The sequence below is a fragment of the Molossus molossus genome, unplaced genomic scaffold (genome assembly GCF_014108415.1).
Source record: "Molossus molossus isolate mMolMol1 unplaced genomic scaffold, mMolMol1.p scaffold_m16_p_10, whole genome shotgun sequence".
NCBI classification, from domain to species: domain Eukaryota; kingdom Metazoa; phylum Chordata; class Mammalia; order Chiroptera; family Molossidae; genus Molossus; species Molossus molossus.
Genome location: NW_023425345.1, coordinates 103,724,968 through 103,749,289, shown reverse-complemented (window position 1 = coordinate 103,749,289; position 24,322 = coordinate 103,724,968). Strand labels below are relative to the sequence as shown.

General features: G+C 37.3%; 1 protein-coding gene across 13 annotated transcripts in view; it reads left to right on the top strand.

Annotated features, from left to right (window-relative positions):
- PSPC1 (paraspeckle component 1) overlaps positions 1-24,322 on the top strand; it is a 116,859-nt gene that overhangs the window by 36,712 nt on the left and 55,825 nt on the right. For 11 of the 13 annotated variants that reach the window (XM_036251114.1, XM_036251122.1, XM_036251120.1 and 8 more), the window contains exons 5-6: positions 3,404-3,488; positions 16,266-16,371. In XM_036251114.1, coding sequence (XP_036107007.1) covers positions 3,404-3,488; positions 16,266-16,371 — 191 coding nt within the window. Of the gene's footprint in view, positions 1-3,403; positions 3,489-16,265; positions 16,372-19,128; positions 19,243-19,557; positions 19,582-24,322 lie in introns of those variants that run through there. The other 2 variants (XM_036251123.1, XM_036251118.1) reach the window with 2 other exon arrangements.

Below are 24,322 nucleotides of genomic sequence, written 5' to 3'. Positions count from 1 at the left end.
AAACACTTTATTGCAGTTTAGTAAATCATACTTTAAATTTGTATTCCCCTCTGTTCCCTTTTTTAAAAAATACGTTTTTATTGATTTTTTTATTTTTATTTTTTTTTTAAGAGAGAGAAATATTGTTTGGCTGCCTCTTACATGCTCCCTACTGGAGATCAAGCCCACAACCCAGGCATATGCCCTGACTGGGAATCAAACTGTCTGTGGGATGATGCACCGTCCACTGAGCCACACTGGCTGGGCTCCTCCTCTGTTCCCTTCTGCTTTGTACCTGTATTTATGATATATTGAAATGATAGTATTAATAGTACAACTTTATGTTCTCTTATTAAATTTGTTAGGTAAGCATTCAGAAATGTTATTTCGGCCCTGGCTGGTTTGCTCAGTGGTTAATGTGTCGGTCCCCCAGACCAAAGAGTCACGGGTTCAATTCCAGTTAAGGCACGTACCTCGGTGGCGTTTTGGTCTCCTGTCGTAGGTAGGGGTTGTGCAGGAGGCAAACAGTCGATGTGTTTCTCTCACACAGATGTTTCTGTCTCTTTTATCTCCCTCCCATGCTGTCTGAAAATAAATGGATTTTTGGCTGAGGATTTTTTAATGTCTTTTATGTCTATGGATACCCTTGGGTTATTTTATTGCTAGTATTATTTTTTTATTTTTACCCGAGGACATTTTTGCATTTATCTTGAGATAGAATAGGAGGAAGAGAGACAGAGAAAGATGGACGTGAGAGAGATACATTGAGTGGTTGACACCCACACAACCTCAACTGGGGCCGGGCACAAACTGCAACTGAGGCACATGCCCTTAGCATGAACCTATCCCGGGCCTCTCTGGTCTGCGAGCCGACGCTCTAACCGCTGAGCAAAACTGGCCCGGGCATATTATTATTTTTTAATCCTTACAGGAGGATATTTTTCTGTTATCTTCAGATAGAGTGGGAGGGTGCGAGGGAGGGAGAGAGAAACAAACGTGAGAGGGACACATCAGTAGAAATTGACGTGAGAGGGACACATCAGTAGATTGCCTCCCACATGACCCTGACCAGAGTCGGAGATGAACTGCAGCTGAGGTACCTGCCCTTGGCTGGAATCGAACTCGCAACTCATTGTTCCTTAACCGCTGAGCCAAATTGGCCAGGGCCGTTAGGGTTATATTTTTAAGAAGAATTTTTATAAGTGTATATTTTACTGGATCAAAGAATGAAAACTTACCCAGTTATATATACTTTTGGTAATTATTCACCCCCAGAAGGTATTACTGTGGCAGAGTACAGATATATACACTTTAGTGACATTTTAGAAACTTTGAATAATAACAAAAACTTAAATACTTTAGGTTCTACTCAGATAGTGCATTTGACTAGACTGTCGTACTGATACACCAAGGTTGTGTGTTAGATTCCTAGTCAGGGCACGTTAAAGGATCAACCAATGAATCTATAAATGAGGGGAACAACAAATCGATGATGTTCCCCCCCACCCCAACCTACTTGCTCTCTAAAATCAATTTTATAAATAGAAATAATTTAGTAAATGTAAAATGGTAGTTTTAAGTTGATGTTGCTCCCATTTGGTATTGGATAAGATGCGTATCTTATATTTGGATTGTCTATTCCTTTGAGCTGATTTTTATTATTTTGTTAATCCTAACCGAGGATATTTTTCCATTGATTTTTAGATAGAGTATAAGGGAAGGAAGGAGAGAGAGAGAAACAGCAATGTGAGAGAGACACATAGGTTGATTGCCTCCCCCATGACCCTGACTGGGGGCAGGGGATTGAACCTGCAGCCCAGCTACGTGCCCCTGACCAAGAATTGAACTCGAGCCCTGGCCGGTTTTGCTCAGCGGTTAGAGCATTGGCCTGCGGTCCAGAGAGATCCAGGTTTGGTTCCTGCTAAGGGTGTGTACCTCAGTTGCAGTTTGTCCCTGGCCCTGGTTGGGTCGTGTGGGTGGCAGCCACTCAATGTGTTCCTTTCATGTCGATGTTTCTCTCTCTTTTCTTGGGAGAGGATTTAAAAAAAAATATTTTGTTCGCCCGGCTTCAAGTGACCCATGGACTGAGAGGTCCTGGTTTGATGCCCAGGTGGTGGGCTTGATCCCCAGTAGGGGGAGAGAAGGAGGCAGTCGATTAGTGTTTCTCTCTCACATTCATGTTTCTATCTCTCCCTTCCTCTCTAAGAAAGCAGTAAGCGTGCTTGTGCACACACACACACACACACACACACACACACACCTTGTTCATCTTAGTATTCAGCCTTTTTCCTCTTTCAGGAATTCTTTCCTCATTGCTCTCTTTCATAAGACACTGACTTAGTATAGGAGGAATTTTACATTCATGGTGTTTGGAAGGATGTATTTTGGGCTTTATGCAGTGTCCTACTGCTATTCCTACTGTTTGTCTGGTCTGGTTCCTACATGCCTTCTTCTGCTGTCTCCCAAGGTGTATTTTTGGGCTTTGCACTTAACTGCAGTAAAATTCTAATTTATTTTTTTGTCTGTTTTTTGTTAATCCTCACCGAAGGATATTTTTCCATTGACTTTTAGAATGAGTAGGAGGGAGAAAGTAAGAGAGAGAGAGAGAGAGAGAGAGAGAGAGAGAGAGGTGGCAGAGAAAGAATCATGGATTTGACAGAGACATATTGGTTGTTTTCTGAATGATCCTGACTGGGGCTGGGGATTGAACCTGCAGTCCAGATTATGTGTCCTTGACTGGGAATTGAACCCATGAACCTTTGGTGCATGGCCCGACACTCTAACCCCTGAACCACACTGGCCATGGCTCTAATTTGTTTAAAAGATGTAAGTGAAAATACAGCTATCATTTATTCTGTCTTTAGTGTGTTTTAGTCCCCACATTTTAAAAAATTGCCTATAAGAATTTCTGAAGAAATGGATGAATTTTATTTTTCTCCTTATACACATGAAGAAATAGACCCCTAAACATATTAATTTGATTAATTACACAGCTTATAATCTTTTATTATAAGATGATATAATAGATGAAGAGACACTAGGTATTTGAATGTGTATCAAATACTATGTATAGTGCCAGTAATAGAGAGTTTATATGCTTCTTGATATAAAAATACACAAGGGAGCCCTGTCTGGTTTGGCTCAGTGGTTAGAATGTTGGCCTGAGGACCAGAGAGTCATGGTTTGATTCCCAGTCAAGGGCACATATCTCTGTTGTGGGTTCAATTCCCCTCCTGTGCAGGAGATGACCAATCGATGTGTGTGTCTCACATTGGTGTTCCTCCCTCCCTCCTGATCTCCCACTCTATCTGGAAAAAATCAATGGAAAAATATCTTCGGGTGTGTATTTAAGAAAACAAACACACACACACTCACACACACACAAAGGAAGCTAAAATACTAATGGTTAATCAATATTTTATAGATTTAATGAGGCGTCAAGAAGAACTCAGACGCCTGGAAGAGCTCAGAAATCAAGAGCTGCAAAAACGGAAGCAAATACAATTGAGGTAAAAAAAAAAATTGTAACATAGATGTGAATACATATAGTTTTTGTGTGTTACTAATAAACTTCACTGTCTTATTGTAAACAAATTGTACAAGTTGGAAGATACAAACAAATTTGTCCATTTTTTATTATACTTAGCGAACTATTCCACAAAGTAGCACAACTTTTTGTTATTCTTATGGTTTTTTTAGCTGGTTATTGACACTTTGCATACATTGTGACCGTACATATATGGGGCCTTGACATTATTGCATATAATTTATTGTAAGAATGCACTATGATTTACTGCATCTTTCAGGTTTAATTTTTTTTCTGTGTATAACACTGCTATGAATTCCTTTATCTTTGTGCTTCTGAATCAGCTTTCCATGTACCTGTAATATTTAATTGTGAAATATAATGAGATAAATGTTACTCTTACAAATTTCAGAAATCATAATAATTAGGAAATGTTATGAACGAAACTATGAAAGATAAAAGCAAACTTAAAAATTGTTTTTGAAAGTGCTGTAACAGTAGTAAGTTCTTATATAGGAAGTAAGGTCCTTATGGGAAATAAAAAATAAAGAAGAAAGTAAAAAACCGTGAATGAGTGTGAAGTGTCTTCACAGTTGAGATAGGTAGTATTCGGATATTTTAGTTTATTTTTCCAACTTTGTACCTGATTTGTATATATGTACCCATCTTGAAACTACTCTGATTTTACTCAAACCTACTTAATTCTCAAATTGTGGTCTTCGATAGGGATCATCAGCATTCTAACCTGGGAATTGTTAGAAAGTCTGAAAACATTCCTCATAAACTATAGGGGCAGAGCTTTAACAGATTATTTAGGTGATTCTAGTATACTCTAAAGTTTCAGAGTCACTATTGTATATAGTTCCTCGTGTGAACTTTTTACATGAGGGACCTTTGTTCTGGGTCTTAATGTATTTCTTTTTTTTCGTTTTATGTAAGTATGTTCACATCTTTTCTACTTTTACAAAGAAAGAGAAACCTCCCCTTCTATAACAAAAACCATATCTGAATTTAACTTTCTCTTACATTTATGCAGTGAAACCTCAGTTCTCCAACTCAACTTCTTCTGGAAGGCTGTACTAGAAGCAATTATTATTAGACAACCAAATCCTATTTTGTCCCATTAGAAATAATTTAAATTGAATTAATTAGTTCCAGACCGCAAATGATTCCCTGTTTTAACTTTTTGTATACAGTACATGTCTAATGTATTATTTAATCTATAAACAAATACTTCTTTTCTTAAGTTTATTGAACCATCCCCTACCAGCTTTAAAGGAATCACTTTTAGCTCTCTTTCCAGGGTGTCTTTCCGGAGGTCAGCATGGGGAAATCTTCACTTTTTCACATATCATTGCCTTGAACTGCTGTCACTGGCTAACTGCTTTTTGTTTATTTAAATCAACAACAGTTTTTCTTCCTCTTCAATTGCCTGTGATCATTGTTTCTTTCACTCCCTTAGCGACATTAGCACAATTTTTTCTTTAAGATTTTAATTGATTTTTAGAGAGAAAGGAAGAAAGGGAGAGCGAAACACAGATAGGTAGTCTCCTGCATGCCTCCTACTGGGGATGGAGCCCACAACCTGGGTGTGTACCCTGATTGGCTAAAAATACAAACTTTCGCTGCACTGGAAGATGGCCATCCAATTGAGCCACACCTCCCAGGGCAGCATTAGCACTCTTTTTTTTTTTTTTTTTTTTTTGAGAGTGTGCAAGGGATGGAGGGAGGGAAAGAGAGAAACACAAACCGATGGGTTGCCTCCAGCATGCCCCCACTGGTGCCCTGGAACTTGCAACCCAGGTACCTGCCCTTGGCTGGAATCGAACCCAAGACCCTTCTGTCAGCAGGCCTATGCTCTAACTGGCCAGAGCAACGTTAGCACTCTTGATGGCCTCTTTATGTTTTAAAATTGTGGCCCTAGCCGGTTTGGCTCAGCGGTTAGAGCGTCGACCTGTGGTCCGGAGAGACCCAGGTTCGGTTCCCGCTAGGGGCACGTACCTCGGTTGCAGTGTGTCCCCGGCCCTGGTTGGGTTGTGTGGGTGGCAGCCACTCAGTGTGTCCCTTTCACATTGATGTTTCTCTCTCTCTCTCTCTCCCCCCCCCCCCCCACTCTATCTGAACAAAATATCAAAAAATGTCCTCAGGTGAGGATAAAAAAAAAAAAAAATTGTGCTTATGTTCCACCAACCTAAGAAAAAATCACACCAAAAAAGTATTCACAGCACAAGTTCCTGAGATGTTAACAAAACAAGGTTTAACTGTAAACTGACTCATACTGATGCATTCTCTCCTTTGTGGCCTGAGAGACACTTTGTCATGCTGATAGAGCAGCTTCAAAGGATTGTCAGGTCAAGAACCAGTTAACCCAGACATTTTGAGACATTTGAGACATTTTTTTCTTGAAAAGCTTGTTCCAGAACAGAACTGTTCAAGATGGGAGAAGTTCAAGAACCCAGGTTTGAATGTACTTGACAGCTAGGCTTTTTTTTTTTTTAATCCCCACCCGAGGATATTTTACCATTTATCTTCAGATAGAGTGGGAGGGGGGGAGAGAGAGAGAGAGAGAGAGAGAAACATCAATGTGAGAAGAGAGACACATCAGTCTGTTGCCTCCTGCATGACCCTGACCAGGGCCCGGGACCAAACTGCAAAGGAAGCCTGTGTCCTTGATCAGAATTGAACCCACAACTTGATCCATGGGCCAACGCTCAATGCCATAACCACTGACCCAAACTGGCCACGGCTAGGCTTTTTATTTTTCAATTCGAACTCATTCATTATACCATAGTAGTAGTTTTTCAATACCCACCTTGCGCTATAATTAGTTATTACTGTATTATTGACTATATTCCTTATGCTCTATTTTACATCATGACTATTTTTTTTTTTTTTTTAAAGCTTGCCCAAGGATATGCTTTTGATTTTATAGGGAGTGAAAGAGAGGGACCAAAAGAGAGTAATATCCATTGGTTGCCTCCAGTATAACCCCAATGGAGATCAAACCTGTTACCTATGTATATGCCCTGCCTGGGAATCAAACCTGTGACCCTGTGGTACACAGATGATGCTCTAACCAACTGAGCCACATTGGCCAGGGCCCAATGAGTGTTTTGTAACTACCAGTTTGTACCTCTTAATCCCTTCACCTTTTTTACCCAGTTTCTCAGCACCCCTCCCCTCTGGCAATTATCAGTCGGTTCTCTGTATCTATGAATCTTTGAATTTTATTCTTTAGTTTCCACATATAAGTGAAATCATATGGTATTTGTCTTTGACTGACTTTTCACTAGCATAATACCCTCTAGATCCATCAATGCTGTTGTAAAATGGTAAGATTTTGTTCTTTTATGATCAAGTAATAATTATATATTGTGTGTGTGTATATGTAATATATGTATATATGTATACACACACTTACTTCACTTAGCATAATATCCTCAAGGCCTATCCATGGTTGAACAGCTGGGCTTTTAAAATTAGTACCCTACCCTTCATGTGCTGAAAAAATAATTAAAACAAAGAGAATGTAGGAGAACCCAAAATAGGATACAAACATAACAGATGTACCTAACTATATTACAAGTGGAGAATATTTTCATATTGAAAGCACAAGGGGAAGAAAATAAGGAATCTAAATAACTTTGGAAAACAGTATCTTAACTGGATACTATAGTTCAGTGACAAAAAGAAAAATATAATGTAGTTGGTATATGTGTTTCTTACTGAGTCAATGGGTTAACAATTTTGAAACTACTTTGTATATGCATGTTTTCTCTTTGATCAGGTCTTTATGTTTTTATTGAGAACAAATGTATATACTTTAAAAAATGAACAAATGAGTAAATATAGATAATGAGACCCAGGTTTCTTATTTTTGGACAATGAATGGAGCAAGGCTAAAATTAAAATGAATGCTGTTGTGTTGAATTGGGAGATGTCAGTATGAATTGCATAGTATTTAATTTAGACAGAGAAGTATGAATATGTGTGGGTTCATATGCATACATGTATTTCATAGTCCTTTCCACCTAGAAGCAGCGATGCCTCAAGAATGGTGGGCTCATCTAGTGACCAGATTTTTGTTTCAAAACAGCATTTCCAATAAAAGAAACCAGGACATTTTGGAGAAGTAGTTGATTCTAGGACTGAAAAGTTTTTAAAAAATTATACTTATTTATTATTAAAATTTTGTAAAAAATATTTTTAAAAATTTCTTTACTATGTTTTTATCACTCATATTTTTTGGAGAGAGAGAGAAACATCAATATCAATTGGCTGCCACCTGCTCACCCCCTTCTTGTGATCAAACCTGCAACCTGGGCATGTGCTCTGACCGGGAATTGAACTGATGGCCCCTTGGTGCATGGGACAATTCCCCACCCGCTGAGCCACACCAGTCAGGTTATTTTTATTATTTTTAAAAATCCTCACCTGAAGACATGTTTAGAGAGAGGAAAAGAGAGAAAGAAGAAAAAGACACATCGTTGTGAGAAACATTGACCGGTTGCCTTTTGAACTCATTCCAGGTATGTGCCCTGACCCCAAATGGAACTGGCCATCTTTAGGCACACTAGATGACACTCAACCAGCTGAGCCACTCTGGCCTGGCTAGGACTGAAAAGTGTAAATGAGCCTGGAATATTTTTGCCAGATGGTAAGACCTATGTGGCTCAGTTGTTTGGGCATCATCCTGTGCACCAAAAGGTTGCCAGTTCCATTTCCAGTCAGGGCATATTCCTGGGTTGTGGGTTTGATCCCCAGTCAGGGGCGTGTAAGAGGTGGCCAATCTATGTGCTCTCTCATGGCAGTGTTTCTCTCCCCTTCTCCTCTCTTCCTCTCTCTCCTTCAAAATCAATTAAAAAAACAAAAACAAAACAGGATGAGACATGTTGAAAGAACATTGGAGCCATGTTGAAGGAGCCCCTAATGTCCAAAGTTGAAAGATTTTCAACAACAAAGTAAAAAATGGTAGTGTTAAATTAAAAAAAAAAATTGTTTTAATTTACTGATTTTAGAGAGAAAGGGGAAGAGGGGAGGAGAGGGAAACATCAGTTTGTTGTTCCACTTATTTATGAATTCATTGGTTGCTGCTCCTTGTTCCCTGATTAGAGATAGAACCTGCCACTTTGGCATATTGGTTTGACACTCCAACCAACTGAGCTACTCTGTCAGGGCCGATATTGTTAGATTTTAAACTATGGAATAAATATCCATAAGTCTATATGATAGGAACAATTAATTGAATGAATAAATAAATGCGTGGCTCATCCTTACAGTCGAATTCCAATTAATAAATACAGAAGGAATGAGCAATAGAGAGAATTCCCAGTGGACAAATAATTCAGTCATGATTGTTACACATAAATCTACTGATGGGTGCTAAAGCTGTTATGCAAAACTTGAGAAACAAGAGTTGTGTAGTTTCAAATTAGTATTAGGTACATAGGGAAAAATAGTAAACTTAAAGTGGAGAAACCCAGTGGATACCACCATTGCCAAGTGTTAAGTTTTAGAACACCTGTAATAGGACATTGACACCAGGACGCCATTGATATGATACACTTAGAAGGATAGTATCATTTCTGTGGTTTTCTTGTCAAAAATTTATAACCTCATGCTAGTCCTGAGAAAATTTAAGAGAAACTCAAATTGAAGGACAGTATAGAAAATAATCAGCTCTCTTTAAAAGTGCTAAGTTTATGCCTTGGCTGCTGTGGCTCAGTTGGTTGGGTGTTGTCCTGTGCACCAAAATGTTGACTGGTAGGGGATGTGCAGGGGGCAGTTGATCAATGTTTCACTCTCACATGGATGTTTCACTCTCCCCCTATCACTCATCCCTCTCTCAAATCATTAAAAGAAAATAAAAGTGTCAAGTTTATGAAAGACCAAGAAAAACTGAACTATTGCATACTGTAGGAGAGAGAATAATTAAATGCAATGTGGGATTCTGGATAGCATGCTGGAACAGAACAACAACATCAGTGGAGAAATGAGTGAAATTTGAATAAGATCTGTAGTTTAACTATAGCATTATACCAATGTTAATTCCTGGTTTTCATAATTAAATCTTGGTTATGTAAGATAACAGTACTAGAGGATACTGTATGAGGGATATGAAGGAACTCTATAGTTTTTGGAACTTTTCTGTAAGTGTAAAATTAGTTAGAAATGGTGGGGGGAGAAAAAGTACCTTTGCTATTGGGGATACAGTGGGGAACAAAAGTCAGGTTCTGCCACTTTGGCACTTACGTAGGAAGGAGGCAGATATAAGTTGGAATGATCAGATTATTGAAAAACAAGTGAAGTACACATAACTAGTTTGGAGTACTAATTTGATTTTTAAAATCCTCACCTGAGGATATTTTTCCATTTATTTTCAGACAGTGTGGGAGGGAGGGAGGGAGGGAGGGAGGGAGAGAAGGAGGGAGAGGGGGAGGAGGGGGGGGAGAGAGAGAGAGAGAGAGAGAGAAACATTTATAAGAGAGAGACTTATCAATTGGTTGCCTTCCGCACGACCCTGACCAGGGCCAGGGACCAAACTGCAACCAAGGTAAGTGCCCTTGACCGGAATCGAACCTGAAAGCCTTTGTTCTGAGGGCAAAGCTCTTAACCCCTGAGCCAAACCGGGCAATGCATAATTGGAATTTTTTTTACTCGAGGAGCCATATTTTCTGTCTCTCTCTCTCTCTCTTTTTTTTTTGTTAATCCTTATCCAAGGATTTTTTTACATTGATTTTTAGATAGCTTCAAAGGGAGGGAGAAGTAGTGAGAGAGAGTGAGAATGAAAACATCAGTGACAGAGAACATTGATTGGCCACCTCCTGCATGCCCAACACTGGGGATTTGGCCTACAACCTGGGCATATATCCTGACTGGGAATCAGACTGGTGACCTCTTGGTGCAGGGGTCGACACTCAGCCACTGAGCCACTCTGGCTGGCCCAAACTGCAGGAATTTATCTAATGGGCCTGCTACCACATTAGAAGCATTAATTGGGCCCTGGCTGGGTAGCTCATCTATCATCCTCATACAGCAGGGTTTCAGGTTCAATCCCAAGTCAGGGCACATACAAGAATTAACCAGTGAATGGATAAATAAGTGGAACAGCAAAATTAGTTTCTTGTTCCCCTCCTTTCTCTCTCTAAATTAATAAAAAAAAATTTTAAAAAATTAGAAGCATTACTTGTTAACAAGCCAGAGACTTGGGACTCTGCCTTTTTGTTTTACCTTAGTTGGAAGATTAAAAAAATTGGCTTAAGAATATGTATTTTGAAAGAATTAAATAATTTATTTGGGGTATATAAATTTGTACTTTTCCTTTCAGTCCTACAAATTATTTAGTTTTTCATGGGCTACTTAATTCTCCAGAGGCTGTGAGTGAATAAGGAAGACCAGGGCAAAGGAATTAGATGAGCTGGTTCAGTTGTTCATCTGTTCATTTATTCGTTCATTCCTTCTTTGACCTACTTACCTACTCATCTACCATTCTTTTTCCTTTATGTCATTTGACAAGGATTTTCTGATTGGCTCAGCCCTGTGAAAGGTGTTGAGACCGTAGTATTAAACAGGAAACAAAGAGCAACAGTACTTTTTTCATTAGTCATATCACAATTTAGTGCCTAGAGCCTCTCTTTTTTCAGAGTCCTACAAAAATATATGGGACCTGAAAACTGTTAATGGGCCTCAAGTTAAAACATCAATTTTAAGATTTATTTTATCAGTTTAAATTAAATATAATATGAAGGATGTTAAAATTTGTCACATTTACTTATTAGTTCCATTTGTGATATAACCTAGGAAGTTGTTCTAGATCTGAAAGAGACATTAGGTAGAAATATAAAAATGATTATTAAAACATCTGTGGAATAGAAAAAATGGAAAACAAACATGTACAATAGGGAATGTTCATGTGTACAGTCTGAATTTAGATTATGTACTTGTCAGTGTGTTATAATCACGACTTAGTTCAAAATAAAAAAGAAACTTTATGGACAAAGGAACGGAAGGAAAATATAGAAAATGTTTAAAGTGATTTTGCATTTTTATTATATTTTTTTTCATGATTTGTAAGTCTGTTCTCACATTGTAGCAGAAAAATTTTTTTAACATTGAGAGAAGTACATTCTAAATTTTGTTTAAAATACTTTATCTGGTTTTTATTTAAAATTGTTACAATGCATGTTATGAAATTCACGTACTACATATATGTGTATAAAATAAAAAGGGCAAGCCCTGGACTGTATGGCTCATTTAGTTGGAGCATAATCCTGTGCGTGCACTGAATGATTGCTAGTTTGATTCCTGTCAGAGCACATACTTGGGTTGAAGGATTGATATCCGGTTGGGTGCTTTCAGGAGGCAATTAATTTGTTTCTTTCTCTATCTTTCCCACCCTCCCTCCCTACCTCTTTCTCTAAAATCAATAAAAACATATCCACAGGTAAGGATAAATAAACAAATAAAAAGGGCAGTGTTCCTGTTCCCCAGATTTTCCCAGTGTGATTTAAAATATTTTTTCTTTTTTTGTTGTTGTTTTTTAGACAGAGTGGGAAGGGAGAGGGAGAGAAACATCCATGTGAGAGTGGAACATGATCAGCTACCTCCGGCATGCCCCCTACCAAGCTCTCTCCCCAGGCATGTGCCCTGAAGGGGAATCAAACCAACAACCTTTTGGTGCATGGGCCGATGCCCAAGCAATTAAACCACACCAACCAGGGCATATAAACTTTTTCATATTCTCTTCTGTGCTCATACAAATAATTTTGTTGTTGTTGTTAATCCTCACCTAAGGATTTTTAGATATAGTGGGAGGGAGGGAGGAAGAAGGGTAGAGAGAAAGTGACAGAGAAAGAAACATTGATGTGAAAGAGAAACATCGATGGTTGCCTCCTGCATGATCCTTACCAACCTGACTTGGGTCCAGGTATTGAACCTACAACCCAGGTAACGTGCCCTTGACCTGGAATTGAGCGAGCAACCCGTTGATCCAATGGCCGATGCTCTAACCTCTGAGCCAAACTGGCCTGGGCTTACACAAATGATTTAAAAGCAGCAATAGGAGTACCATTCTTGTACTTGCTTTTTTGTGTGTGACAAGTACTTTAGACATTCTTTCATGTTTGTAAATGCATATCTAGTGTTTGTAACAATTATATTGTGTTCCTTGGCATCAGGGAACCTTAATTGTACCCCACTTATAATTGATTGTGTCTTCAACCTTTGTCACAGTGTATATCTGTGCATAGACACCCTTGCACACATGTGCAGATATTTCTATTTAGTTTACTGGAAAAGGACTTTCACATTTAAAAGGATCTTACGTACTACAAGTTGGCCCTCAGCAAGGTCAGTGTTGCAGTTTCAAAGACCAAAAGATGTTGAAGCAAAGTCTTTTAGTGTATCATTATGTGGTAGGATCTTTTAAGGGTCAGTTTGATGGAAAAACTGACCTGCACATATTTTGTGATCATGTGAAACCTTTACTATGTCCACAGAATATGATCGATCTTATTACTATAGAAATATTGATGTGGTTGATTATTGGGACTTGTCTAGGGATATAATAATAATAGGTTGACCCTGTTTTTTTTTTTTTTTATCCTCACCCGAGGGCTTTTTTTTCTTTCTTTCTATTTTTTGTTCAGATAGAGTGTGGGAGGGAGAGCGAGAGAGAGAAACATCGACGTGAAAGGGACACGTCGAGTGGTTGCCACCCACACGACCCAACCAGGGCCGGGGACAAACTGCAACCGAGGTACGTGCCCTTAGCGGGAACCGAACCCGGGTCTCTCAGGACTGCAGACCGACGCTCTAACCGCTGAGCTAAACCGGCCAGGGCGACCCTGTTTTTTTTATAATCCTCACCCGAGGACATTTTTTTCCCCCCCGCACTTAGCTTCAGATAGAGTGGGAGGGAAAGAGGGAGGAAGAGAGAGAGAGAAACATTGATGTGAGAGAGACACATCGAGTGGCTGCTGCCCACACGACCCCAACCGGGCCCAGGGACAGACTACAACCAAGGTACGTGCCCTTAGCAGGAACCAAACCCGGACTCTCTGGTTTGCAGGCCAAAGCTCTACCGCTAAGCCAAACCGGCCAGGGCCCTTTTAAAAATCAGAACTCAATTCAAAACACACATGGCCTTAAGAGTTTTTGAATAAAGGAATTCTTACTTGTACTTATGTACATTATCAGCAGTGTATGAATACGAAACTATTTTCTGTGTTTAAAGTTAATTTTATTTATTTTCCTTTTTTTTCTTTATTGATTTTAGAGAGAGAGAGGGAGAGAGAGAGAAAAATCAATGTGAGAGAACATTGATTGGCTGCCTCCTGCATGTCCCACACTGGTGATTTGGCCCACAACTTGGGCACGTGCCCTGACCAGGAATTAAACTGGCAATCTCTTGATGCATGGGTTCATGCTCAACCACTGACTGACCCCAGCTGGGCTAAACTTTATTTTATTTTGTTTTACTTTATTTTATTTTATTTTTTCCATATTTTGTTCAGATAGAGTGGGAGGGAGGGAGAGAGAGAAACATCGACATGAAAGGGACACATCGAGTGGTTGCCATCCACACGACCCAACTAGGGCTGGGGACAAACTGCAACTGAGGTACGTGCCCTTAGCAGGAACCGAACCCAGGTCTCTCTGGACCGCAGGCCGACACTCTGACTGCTGAGCCAAACTGGCCAGGGCTTTTTATTTTTCAATTGATTTTTAGAGAGAGTGGAAGGGAGGCAGGGAGGGAGAGAGAGAGAGAAACATCGATGAGAGAGACAGACATCAATTGGTTGCCCCCCACACTGCAGCCCAGGTATGTGCCCTTGACTGGAATAGAACCTCAATACCCTTTGGTGCACTGACCAATGCTCTAACCACTGAACCACACCTACCAGGGCTAAATATACTCTTAATTACAGTGTACATACTGCAGTGTTTTTTATTGGTTTCTGTTGTATAGCATAGTGGCTAAACAGTCATATATTTTACACAGTGATCTTTATATCTGACACCATACATAGTTATTACAGTATTACTGACTATATTCCCTATGCTGTACTTCACATCCCTGTGACTGTTTTTTAATTACCAATTTGTACTTAATCCTTTCACCATTTTTATCCAGTCCCCTAAACCCCCTTCTCTCAGTCTGTTCTCTGTATCTGTGAACCTGTTTCAGTTTTTTTCATTTTTTTTCTTCTTTACAGTCCACATATAAGTGAAATCATATGGTATTTGAAAATATTTTTCTAACAGTAAAATTTATGAGGATGTTAATGTTCAAGAAATGGATTAACCAGTTTACTTGAATATTTATTTGAGTGTAGTTTTGTATTGGGAACTTAAACATAATGTTCAAAATAGTTTAGATTTTACCTGAAATCCCTTAGTAACATTGTCTTGTTACTTGTATGTTTTCTGACATGAAGTCTTAAGAGCCATTTTATTCTGCTGATTTTAGGAGATACCATTTCTTTAGTACTTTGACTTGTACAATAAACAACAATTTCTTGAATTTTGATTATTACACTAAGTGTAGAAAGGCGCTTATAAGAGTAACCTAGAAAATGTGATCTAGTTAGGGGGCATCAGCATTATATAGTCTTTTTTTTTTTTTTTTTTTTAATCCTCACCCGAGGTCATTTTTCCAATTTTGTTCAGGTAGAGTGGGAGGGAGAGAGAGGAAGAGAGAGAGGGAGAGAAACATCGATATGAAAGGGACACATCAAGTGGCTGCCTCCCGCATGACCCCACCCCGGGCTGGGGACAAACTGAAACTGAGGTACGTGCCCTTGTGGAAACTGAACCCGGGTCTCTGGATCGCAGGCCAATGCTCTAACCACTGTGCAATACAGGCCAGGGCTGCATTATATAGTCTTTACTATTTAAATTACTTGTTTTGGGGTGGAGTGCATGTGTATTATAGTTTGATTTAAATGCCAATATAATGCGAGTCTATTACTTTAATATTATTTTGTAGGTTTTTTTCTCTTAATCATATTATAACTAATTACTGTTTTAATAGTAATCCTGAACATATATATAATTTGATTTTTTTTCTCCCTTAATGCATGAATATACTTCTAGGACAGTGGCTGACAAACTGTTTTTTTGGAATAGGGCTAGATAGCAAATACTATTTTAGGCTTTGCAAGTCATATGGTCTGACTCAACTGCTTAGCACAAAGGTAGCCATAGGCAGTAAGTAAATGTTTGTTCTATAAAACTTAATTTACAAAAGCTGGGGTATGCCGACCCTTACTCCAGGTGAATTTCTTGGGGTTGTTGAAATGGACGTAGAAGGGTTTGTTAAGACCTCCTATCCATACTAGAATTCTTGTTTAGGTGGTGTGGTCCTTTGCAGTGGCTTGCATAGGGGTAGATTCTGTGCCTTTGAGAACGTTGCTGTGGTAGTGATGGAGCTCAAGCTTTTCTTTAATAAAAGTAATAGAGTGCATATTTGAGTTTTTAGACTCTTTTTTTTTTCCTCTAATTTTTTAACTGTCCTGGTTATATATTGTTACTTTTTTTTGGATTTATCCTAATTCAGTTACTTTATTTCTTTGGTTTATTTGATTTGTAAAGGTTTTGAGCAAAGTAGAAGAAGGAAGATATATCTGCTACCGCAGCCATTGTTGACAGATTTGAGATAATGTAACTTTCCAAAATGATTTTGTTTAACTTGAAATAAAATACCTGAGTATGGCTTAGAAAGCAATCATGCTGAAGTTTTTATTTAAACATCTTTTAGACATGAAGAAGAGCATCGTCGTCGTGAGGAAGAAATGATTCGACACAGAGAACAGGAAGAACTGAGAAGACAGCAAGAAGGCTTTAAGCCAAATTATATGGAAAATGTAAGTAAAATACTAGTCAATTAAAATTATTTTTTGTTATCAGGTGGACAGTGTATGTTTAAAATTCTTTAGGTATTGTTTTATATACCTAGTGTATTTTCTAACCTTCCTGAATTTTTCATGTTTGTTCATGTTAAATGATTTTTTTAAACCACTTTCAGGTAGTAAATGAGAATAAGTTTCTGAAGGTAATATTTATGTTTTATGAAATAGATGTTAATTTTTCTTTATTTTTTAATAATACATGTTACTAAATTTGAAATCTTCAAAAATCCATCTCCACTTGACTGATTTTTAACCATTTACCGATATTAAAAATTCTTTGTTTTGGAAGATTTTAGGCATAAAACATTCATATGTGGTCATCACCCAACCATAATAGTTACTAACACATGGCTGATCTTTTTCTTCATCTTTAAGTATATCCACTTTCCCAAATTATTTTGTGTGAAATTCCTGACATCATATGATTTTAATCATCAGTATTTTCATATGTATTTCTAAATGATAAGGACATTTGAAAAAATCCTTACCTGAGGATGTATTTTTATTGATTTTTAGAGAGAGAGGGATAGTGAGAAAAACATTGATTGGTTGCCTCCTGCACACACCCCAACTGGTGATCGAACCCGAAACCTAGGTGTGTGCCCTGATTGGGAATCGAAGCAGTGAGCTTCTTGTGTTCAGAATGACACTCAGCCATCTGAGGCACACTGGCCAAAGCTGTCCTTAGAACATTTTAAAACTTTCTTGTTTGAAAGAATGTAGACACTATAAAAGAAATTCTAACTTGTATAGCAACGTGAAATTTTTATCTTACCTCTCATCAAGTAACTATCCTCTGAATGAAAATTACGTGGCGTTCAAGTTCAATTAGAAATGTTTTTATTTATAAGTCATATGAGCTTGGCCTGAGTGGCTCAGTTGATTTAGCATCATCCTGTGCACCAAAAGGTTGCCGGTTTGATTTCTGGTTGGGGCACTTACAGAAAGCAACTGATCGATGTTTCTATTTGTCTTCCTCTCTCTCAAATCACTAAAATCATCTCCTTGGGTCAGAATAAAAAAAGTTTGTAAGTCATAAAAAATTTAATTTAATTGGTTTTTAATTAATCACCAACATTAGTTGAGTAGATTTTTTAAGCATTGTAAAAATTTTTTGAGTGTTTTCTAACACTTCACAATTCTTTTTTCTCCTTAAGTGCATAGCACTTGCTTAATGACATATTTTAAACTGCTTTAGGTTTTTTGGTTGTTATATTTGAATATAAATCTGTTGGATTTATCAATGTGAGGTTATTTTCTGATGTTATGAAAGAAAGTGGAATTTAAATTTTCAAGCTCAGTTTTGAAAAATTGTTGCTAGTGTTTTTTCTCTTCAAATATAGCCAAGATGTAAATCACGTGATCTATTTCTTTGCTAAACTTTTTTTGTTGTTCCATTGAGGATTAGGAAATTCTTCCTATTCGTTTTATGTGTCTGAACTTTTCTTTTACCAGTGTGCTTGTTTATAGCAAAATTGGTGGAATTATCATTCTTAATATTTTTCTGGCTTAAACTTTACATCCTTGGAGCAGACATATAGCTACTTGTGATAATGTCATATACATAAATCATTTAGGGGTCTAGAAGGAAATGATTAAAATGTATCCTGATGTTAAACTTGATTGCAGACTATTGTTTGAAATCATTTCAGTTTTTTAAAACATACCAGTGTTTTCATATGTTCATTGGCATTTAATATAAGAAAAATTAATGAAGAATGGATAGTTTTAATTTTACTTTTCTATTAAAACACTATTTGGGCCTGGCTGGTGTTGCTCAGTGGATTGAGCAATTGTCCCATGCACCAAGAGGTCACTGGTTTGATTCCTAGTTAGGGAACATCCCAGTTTGCTGGATCGATCTTTAGTAGGGGGGCATGCAGGAACAGCCAATCGATATTTCTCTCTCCCCCTTCCTCTCTATCTAAAAATCATTGAAACATATTTGAAAACAAACTATTTGGAAATGTTTCTACAATTTAAAATTGAAATACTACATAGTCTTACTTTAATTTGAAACCATTGGTATGTTTATAATGTATTTTATTTTATTTTATTTTTTATTGAGTTTGGAGAGATGAAGGGGGACAGAAGCAGACAGAAACATCGCTTTGTTGTTCCCTTATTTGTGCATTCATTGGTGGTTTCTTGGGTTTTCTCTGACTGGGGATAGAGCCCCACAACCTCAGTGTATTGGGATGATGCTCTAACTCACTGAACTAACTGGCCAGGGCCTAAAATTTATTAAAAATTTTTTTGTTGTTGATTTTTAGAGAGAGAGGAAAGGAGTGGGAGAGAGAGATAGAAACATCAATGAGAGAGAACATCGATTGGCCAACTCCTGCATGCCCATCACTGGGGATTGGGCCCACAACCTGGGCATGTGCCTTGACAGGTCATCAAACAAGCAACCTGTTGGTTTGATGGGTCGATGTTCTTCCACTGAGCCACACCAGCTGGGCCCTAAAATGCATATTAATGGTGGGCAAAAGTTTACAAATATATAATGAAGTTTGTGAATAAATAAATTTGATATTTATATACTCGTTGGATTTATTGGCATTTCAAAAGTAGATTATTTATTGTTCCACCCTACTGCAGAGCTAAGAATGGTGTTTACATTTTTAAAGTGTTGACAGATGGTGGGGAAAAGATATTAGAGAGTAGCTTCTACCACAAAACCTAAAATATTTACTCTTTGACCCTTTACAGAAAAAGTTTGCTGAATCCTGGGCTGGAGTGTTGATTTTTTTTTTTTTTAATTATTACTTATGTAAGGCTAAACGTTTCTGTGTTCTTAATTTTATTTGAAGAGTAACCATATTTAGAATAATATGTAACAAAGAATTAAATCTTTGGGTGAAGATAGTCTTTGTTCTATTTTTAGATCTATCTGAGTTTAGAAATTATGAATAGACACAATTGGTGTGAGTTTTATTTAACTCCTAGCTTCATGATGCTTGTTAATATACACTTATCAAGTTCTAAAGAAATATTAACAAAAGCTCTATAGGTCTGGATTATTTTGATTTTAATGAAGTAAACATTGAGACACTTGTTTCAGTAATTTTATGTTTACCTTGAAAACTGGTTTTGGAAAAATTGTTAAACAATTTTAATGTTTGTTTTTGTTCTTAAAAGCCTTGAAATTAGGCCCTCTTATGTGCTTTCTTTTTCACTGTTCAGTTTAAAGGGAGGAGTCAAATGGTAAGTGTTCAGCTTGCCCATGCAATAAGAGTGAAATAGATTTACTTGGTTTGTTTTAAGATGCCACCTGTTATTTCTTTCTAATATTTGTATTAGAAATATTCTAGAACAACTAATAGTATAGGCTTTGAAGTATAAAATAAAATACTGATTTCCATATTTTGTTTCTTTGAATAATACTTTTTAAAAATATAGCAAAAGATGAGGGAAGCACACATCATGTTTGGTCATTCTTTATTTGTTAGCCTTTAACTTTATCATGATTTTATGACATACATGTGAATATATTTTTAAAAGTTTCAAGGATATGTCAGCATCTCATTACTTAGAAGTTGTCATTTTTATTTTATACCTTATTTCTCATTTCAGAAAGTCAAGCTCTTTGATAATAGCTCTAGTAATTATAAAATGAACATGTTATTTTCTACTCCTGTAGCATAACATATTTTTTTACTTCCATAACAGTGTCTATTTTTATGCTGTGCCTTCATTACATTTAAGTTTACCTTTATTGTAGTTTAGAATGTATTTGAATAATTTTCTAGGTACTGTTTATACTAGATTGAAATTTTCTACTTGCCACAGTTTTATATCTTTTGGACACATCACAAGAGGCCATTCTATCTTGTGATTGTCTTCATGTTAGTTTGCTCACCTTACTGTTGATTAAAGTAGTTTAAACATTGAAATATTGCAGTGTCCCAGCTTTTATTTGTGGATTTAATCTGGATTGGAGTGGAGCGGAGATTTTAATTAGATCTTTTAAAACTGCAGTTTCTAGCCCTGGCCGGTTTGGCTCAGCGGTTAGAGTGTCGGCCTGCGGTCCGGAGAGATCCGGGTTCGGTTCCCGCTAAGGGCACGTACTTCAGTTGCAGTTTGTCCCCGGCCCTGGTTGGTCGGGTGGGTGGCAGCCACTCGATGTGTTCCTTCACGTCGATGTTTCTCTCTCTCTCTCTCCTTCCTCTCTCTCCCTCCCACTCTATCTGTACAAAAAATGGAAAAATATCCTCGGGTGAGGATAAAAAAAAATAAAATAAAACTGCAGTTTCTAGAGTAAACTTTGTTTTTATGGGAAAGTGGTAATGGCATAAAAATACCTAAATCTAGGTATAGTAGTTATAAAATACTTTGTTTAGGAAAATTGACGCTGTGTATAGATTGGTGCTAATTTTTTAGAAGTATCTTTTTTTGGTATGATATATGTTTGATTTTTATTGAAGAAAAGAACAGACCTACAAATTTGCTTCAAAATAAATAATGTAAATTGATATTGAAGAGTTTTTATTCCTATTTGAATAAGTGGGAATAGCCCTGGATATTTTAACAGATGTGCATAATAAACCTGAAAATAAATGGATATTATATGCTATGGCCGTAATTTGAACCGGTTATGTTCTTTTGTCAGTGCCTGTTTCATTATAGCTCAAGGGATTATTAAATAGTGAGGCCAAACACATTAAGGAGATATGATCAAGAGGCTAAGGGAATAGTGCCTCTCCTATGGCAATGTTTTTCAAATAATACATAAACAGGGAACTTTTAAAAAGTATTCTTAGGTTTCCAACCTACACATTTATTTGTGTTGTAGTTTCAGTACATTCTGATTCATTGTTTGATTGACGGCTATTTCAGCAAAATCCGGTAGTTGACAACCCTTGCAGCACATGGAACTTGGAAAAATGATCAAGATCAAATCTACCAGATAATTTCATACAGTAGATCTGGGTTGGAGCCATGGGACCTGCATTTTAAAAAGTTCTTGAACTTACTTAATTTCATTAGCAAAGATAATAAACTGCTGGCCATGTGTGGAAATGAGAATAAGAGTAGTTGAAATTTTTATAGCGCCTGGGAGTTTGAGTGATGGGAGGGTTTAGTCATTTAGTATGGGGGATAGGATTCTTACAGTTAACACTGTAAATAGCCCCACATTCTGTGTGAATAGTACTTTGTGGGAGTTTGGTGTGACCATTTTTAATTGGGCTTTCAGCCTATCTATGGAAGGGGTATTATCTCAAACAGTGCGTTAATTTTTAGTTTTTTAATATTTCATCTAGACCGGGGGTCCACAGACTAGGGTAGGCCAGGCCAAATCTGAACTCTGTTTTTGGAAGTTTTGTTGAAACACAGCCATGTTTATGTTCTGTTTATGGCTGCTTTGCCTCAATGTGGCAGAGAGTTGACTAGTTGAGACACAACTGTATGAAATTATTTCAAGACTCGATGACCTGCAAAGCCTGAAATACTATCTGGACCTTAACCAGAAAAGTTTGTAGACACCCAATCTAAAGGCTAATCCGGAAGTTAGAGGGAATCTATAAAAACTGGCCCATGTTAACCAAACTCATAAAGAGTTTGTGAATTAAAATGCAAATTTATTAATTTATATGTTCTTTTCCATTGTTTTTAGAAGGCTCATTGAGCAGATCACCTCATACCCTAGACTCAAGGTTCCTGAAGAATCCAGATTAGTGCCAGAAGGTTCATTGATAGTCATGGTTTTGAATCAGCAGAGTTATGGGAAGAAGTGAGAAAGCATTGCTGCCGCACAGCCAATGGAGTTTTTCTATCTTTGTTTTAGTCAGTAGAGACATAAAGCATTTTTCTTTTTTTTTAATCCTCACCTAAGGATATGTTTTACTGATTTTAAAGAGAGTGAGAGAAACATCAATCAGATGCCTTCTGTACTCTGACTGGGGATTGAACCCATAGCATTTTAGTGCATGGGACAGTGTTCCAGCTACTGAGCCATCCAGCCAGGGCACATTGTTCTTGATCAGATGTTATCGCCTGTTGATCAGTATTGCCATATTTAGTCTGTTTAGTCAGCCATTTCTTTAAGGCAGTCTCTTTTTTTGTCTCTTGAGTGGGTATCCTGTCTCTTACTACCCCTTGATTTACTTATAACCTAACTTCCCCTGGTGTGCCATGTACAAAACTCAAAATGGACACTTCAGCCAATAATAACATTTCATTAATAAGTGCTTGCAGGGAGAGCTAATCTCGATTGTTACTAATGAATAGGTGCAAATACATTTTCTGAAAAGGTTTGAATTTTTGATAGGAGAAGTTGCCATTTTGTGGTTTCGACATGGCCATCACTCTTCTTTTTTAATGAATTATTTTGTCCCTCAAGAGATTTGATGGTAATGCAGTAGAAGATTGATTTTTTAGAAGTCTGAACACCTGAAGCATTTGAACAGAGAATATTTCACAAGGATTTTTTAGCCTCTTCATTATTCTATGGAAATCACTGAAGAATTATTTGCTGTACGGTTTGGTGTTAGATATATGTCACCTGCTCTGGTATAATGGCTACCCATTTCCAGTGGTTTGGACATGATGGTGAAAATAAAAATGGATAGCAGTTATATTGAGTGGTCTTAAATATAACGCTCTAGTTGTAACTAGTTTTCAAAAATGTATTCATTAAAATAATTAATTAGATTTCCTACTATGAGCTAAGAACTTTTCTGAATATTTGGGATGCTACATAATTGGAACTTGACTTAAACTTTTATAGTCATGAAAACAAAGTAAGATGTTACAATGTTTACTTATGCTCTTGGAAGCAATCTTGAGGATTTTTATGATTTGGGATATTTGGGTTGAAGACATATGTCAGTTTAAACAAGCTGCTGAAATCTTTGATAACTTTTCAAAAGGATTATTTAATAGTTTTTGTAATATACAATCATATGTATGGAAAACAAAACATTTCATTGAAACTGGGAAAAGTGAATATGGGTACTATTTAAAATTATTTTTTGTCCTGGCCGGTTTGGCTTAGTGGTTAGAGTGTCGGCCTGCGGACCCGAGAGTCCTGGGTTTGGTTCCCACTAAGGGCACGTACCTTGGTTGCAGTTTGTCCCCGGCCCCAGTTGGGGTTGTGTGGGTGGCGACCAGTTGATGTGTCTCTCTCACATCGATGTTTCTCTCTCTCTCTCTCTCTCTCTTCCTCCCTCTCTCCCTCCCTCTCTATCTGAAGATAAATGCAAAAAAAAAAAAGTCCTCAGGTGAGGATTAAAAAAAAATTATTTTTTTACAGCAAGCATAAAATGGACCGTCTCAGGCAAACTAGGATGTATGGTTACCCTAAATGGATGTTATAATTATAGTGGTATTTTGTTTTTTCTATTTAAAAATCTAATGAATGAATCCAGATTGAAATGATTACTGAATCCCTTACGCCCTGTGTACACACTATCAGAGGACACTTTATTGTACTAGATTATTTGTGTCAGATGATTCTGATACCTTCCATTAAAGTTTCAGAGAGGCTCAAATTTTCATATGTCCTTTTTCCTTGTGAAGAAACTCTATATACTCAGTGCATACATAATCTTCTCTGACTACTAACCTCAGCTGTGATCCTCTATAATTTCTAATATGATTCTTTTTCATTATCTATAACATTGCTTCTCTAAGTATTTTCTGACTTTGTTGTACACCAACTGAACTCTGAATTTTTTCAGGTCAGGAATCTTTGTCATATTATAATCATATAGATATGAGGTGGGAGAATTAAATAGTTGTTTGATGTCTCATTTAAAAAAAATATCTTTACCTGAGGATATGTTTATTGATTTGAGAGAGAGAGACATGAATGTGAGAAAGAAACATTGATTGGTTGCCTCCCATACACGCTCCGACTGGGCATTAAGCCCACAACTTTTTTGTTGTATGGCACAACACTCCA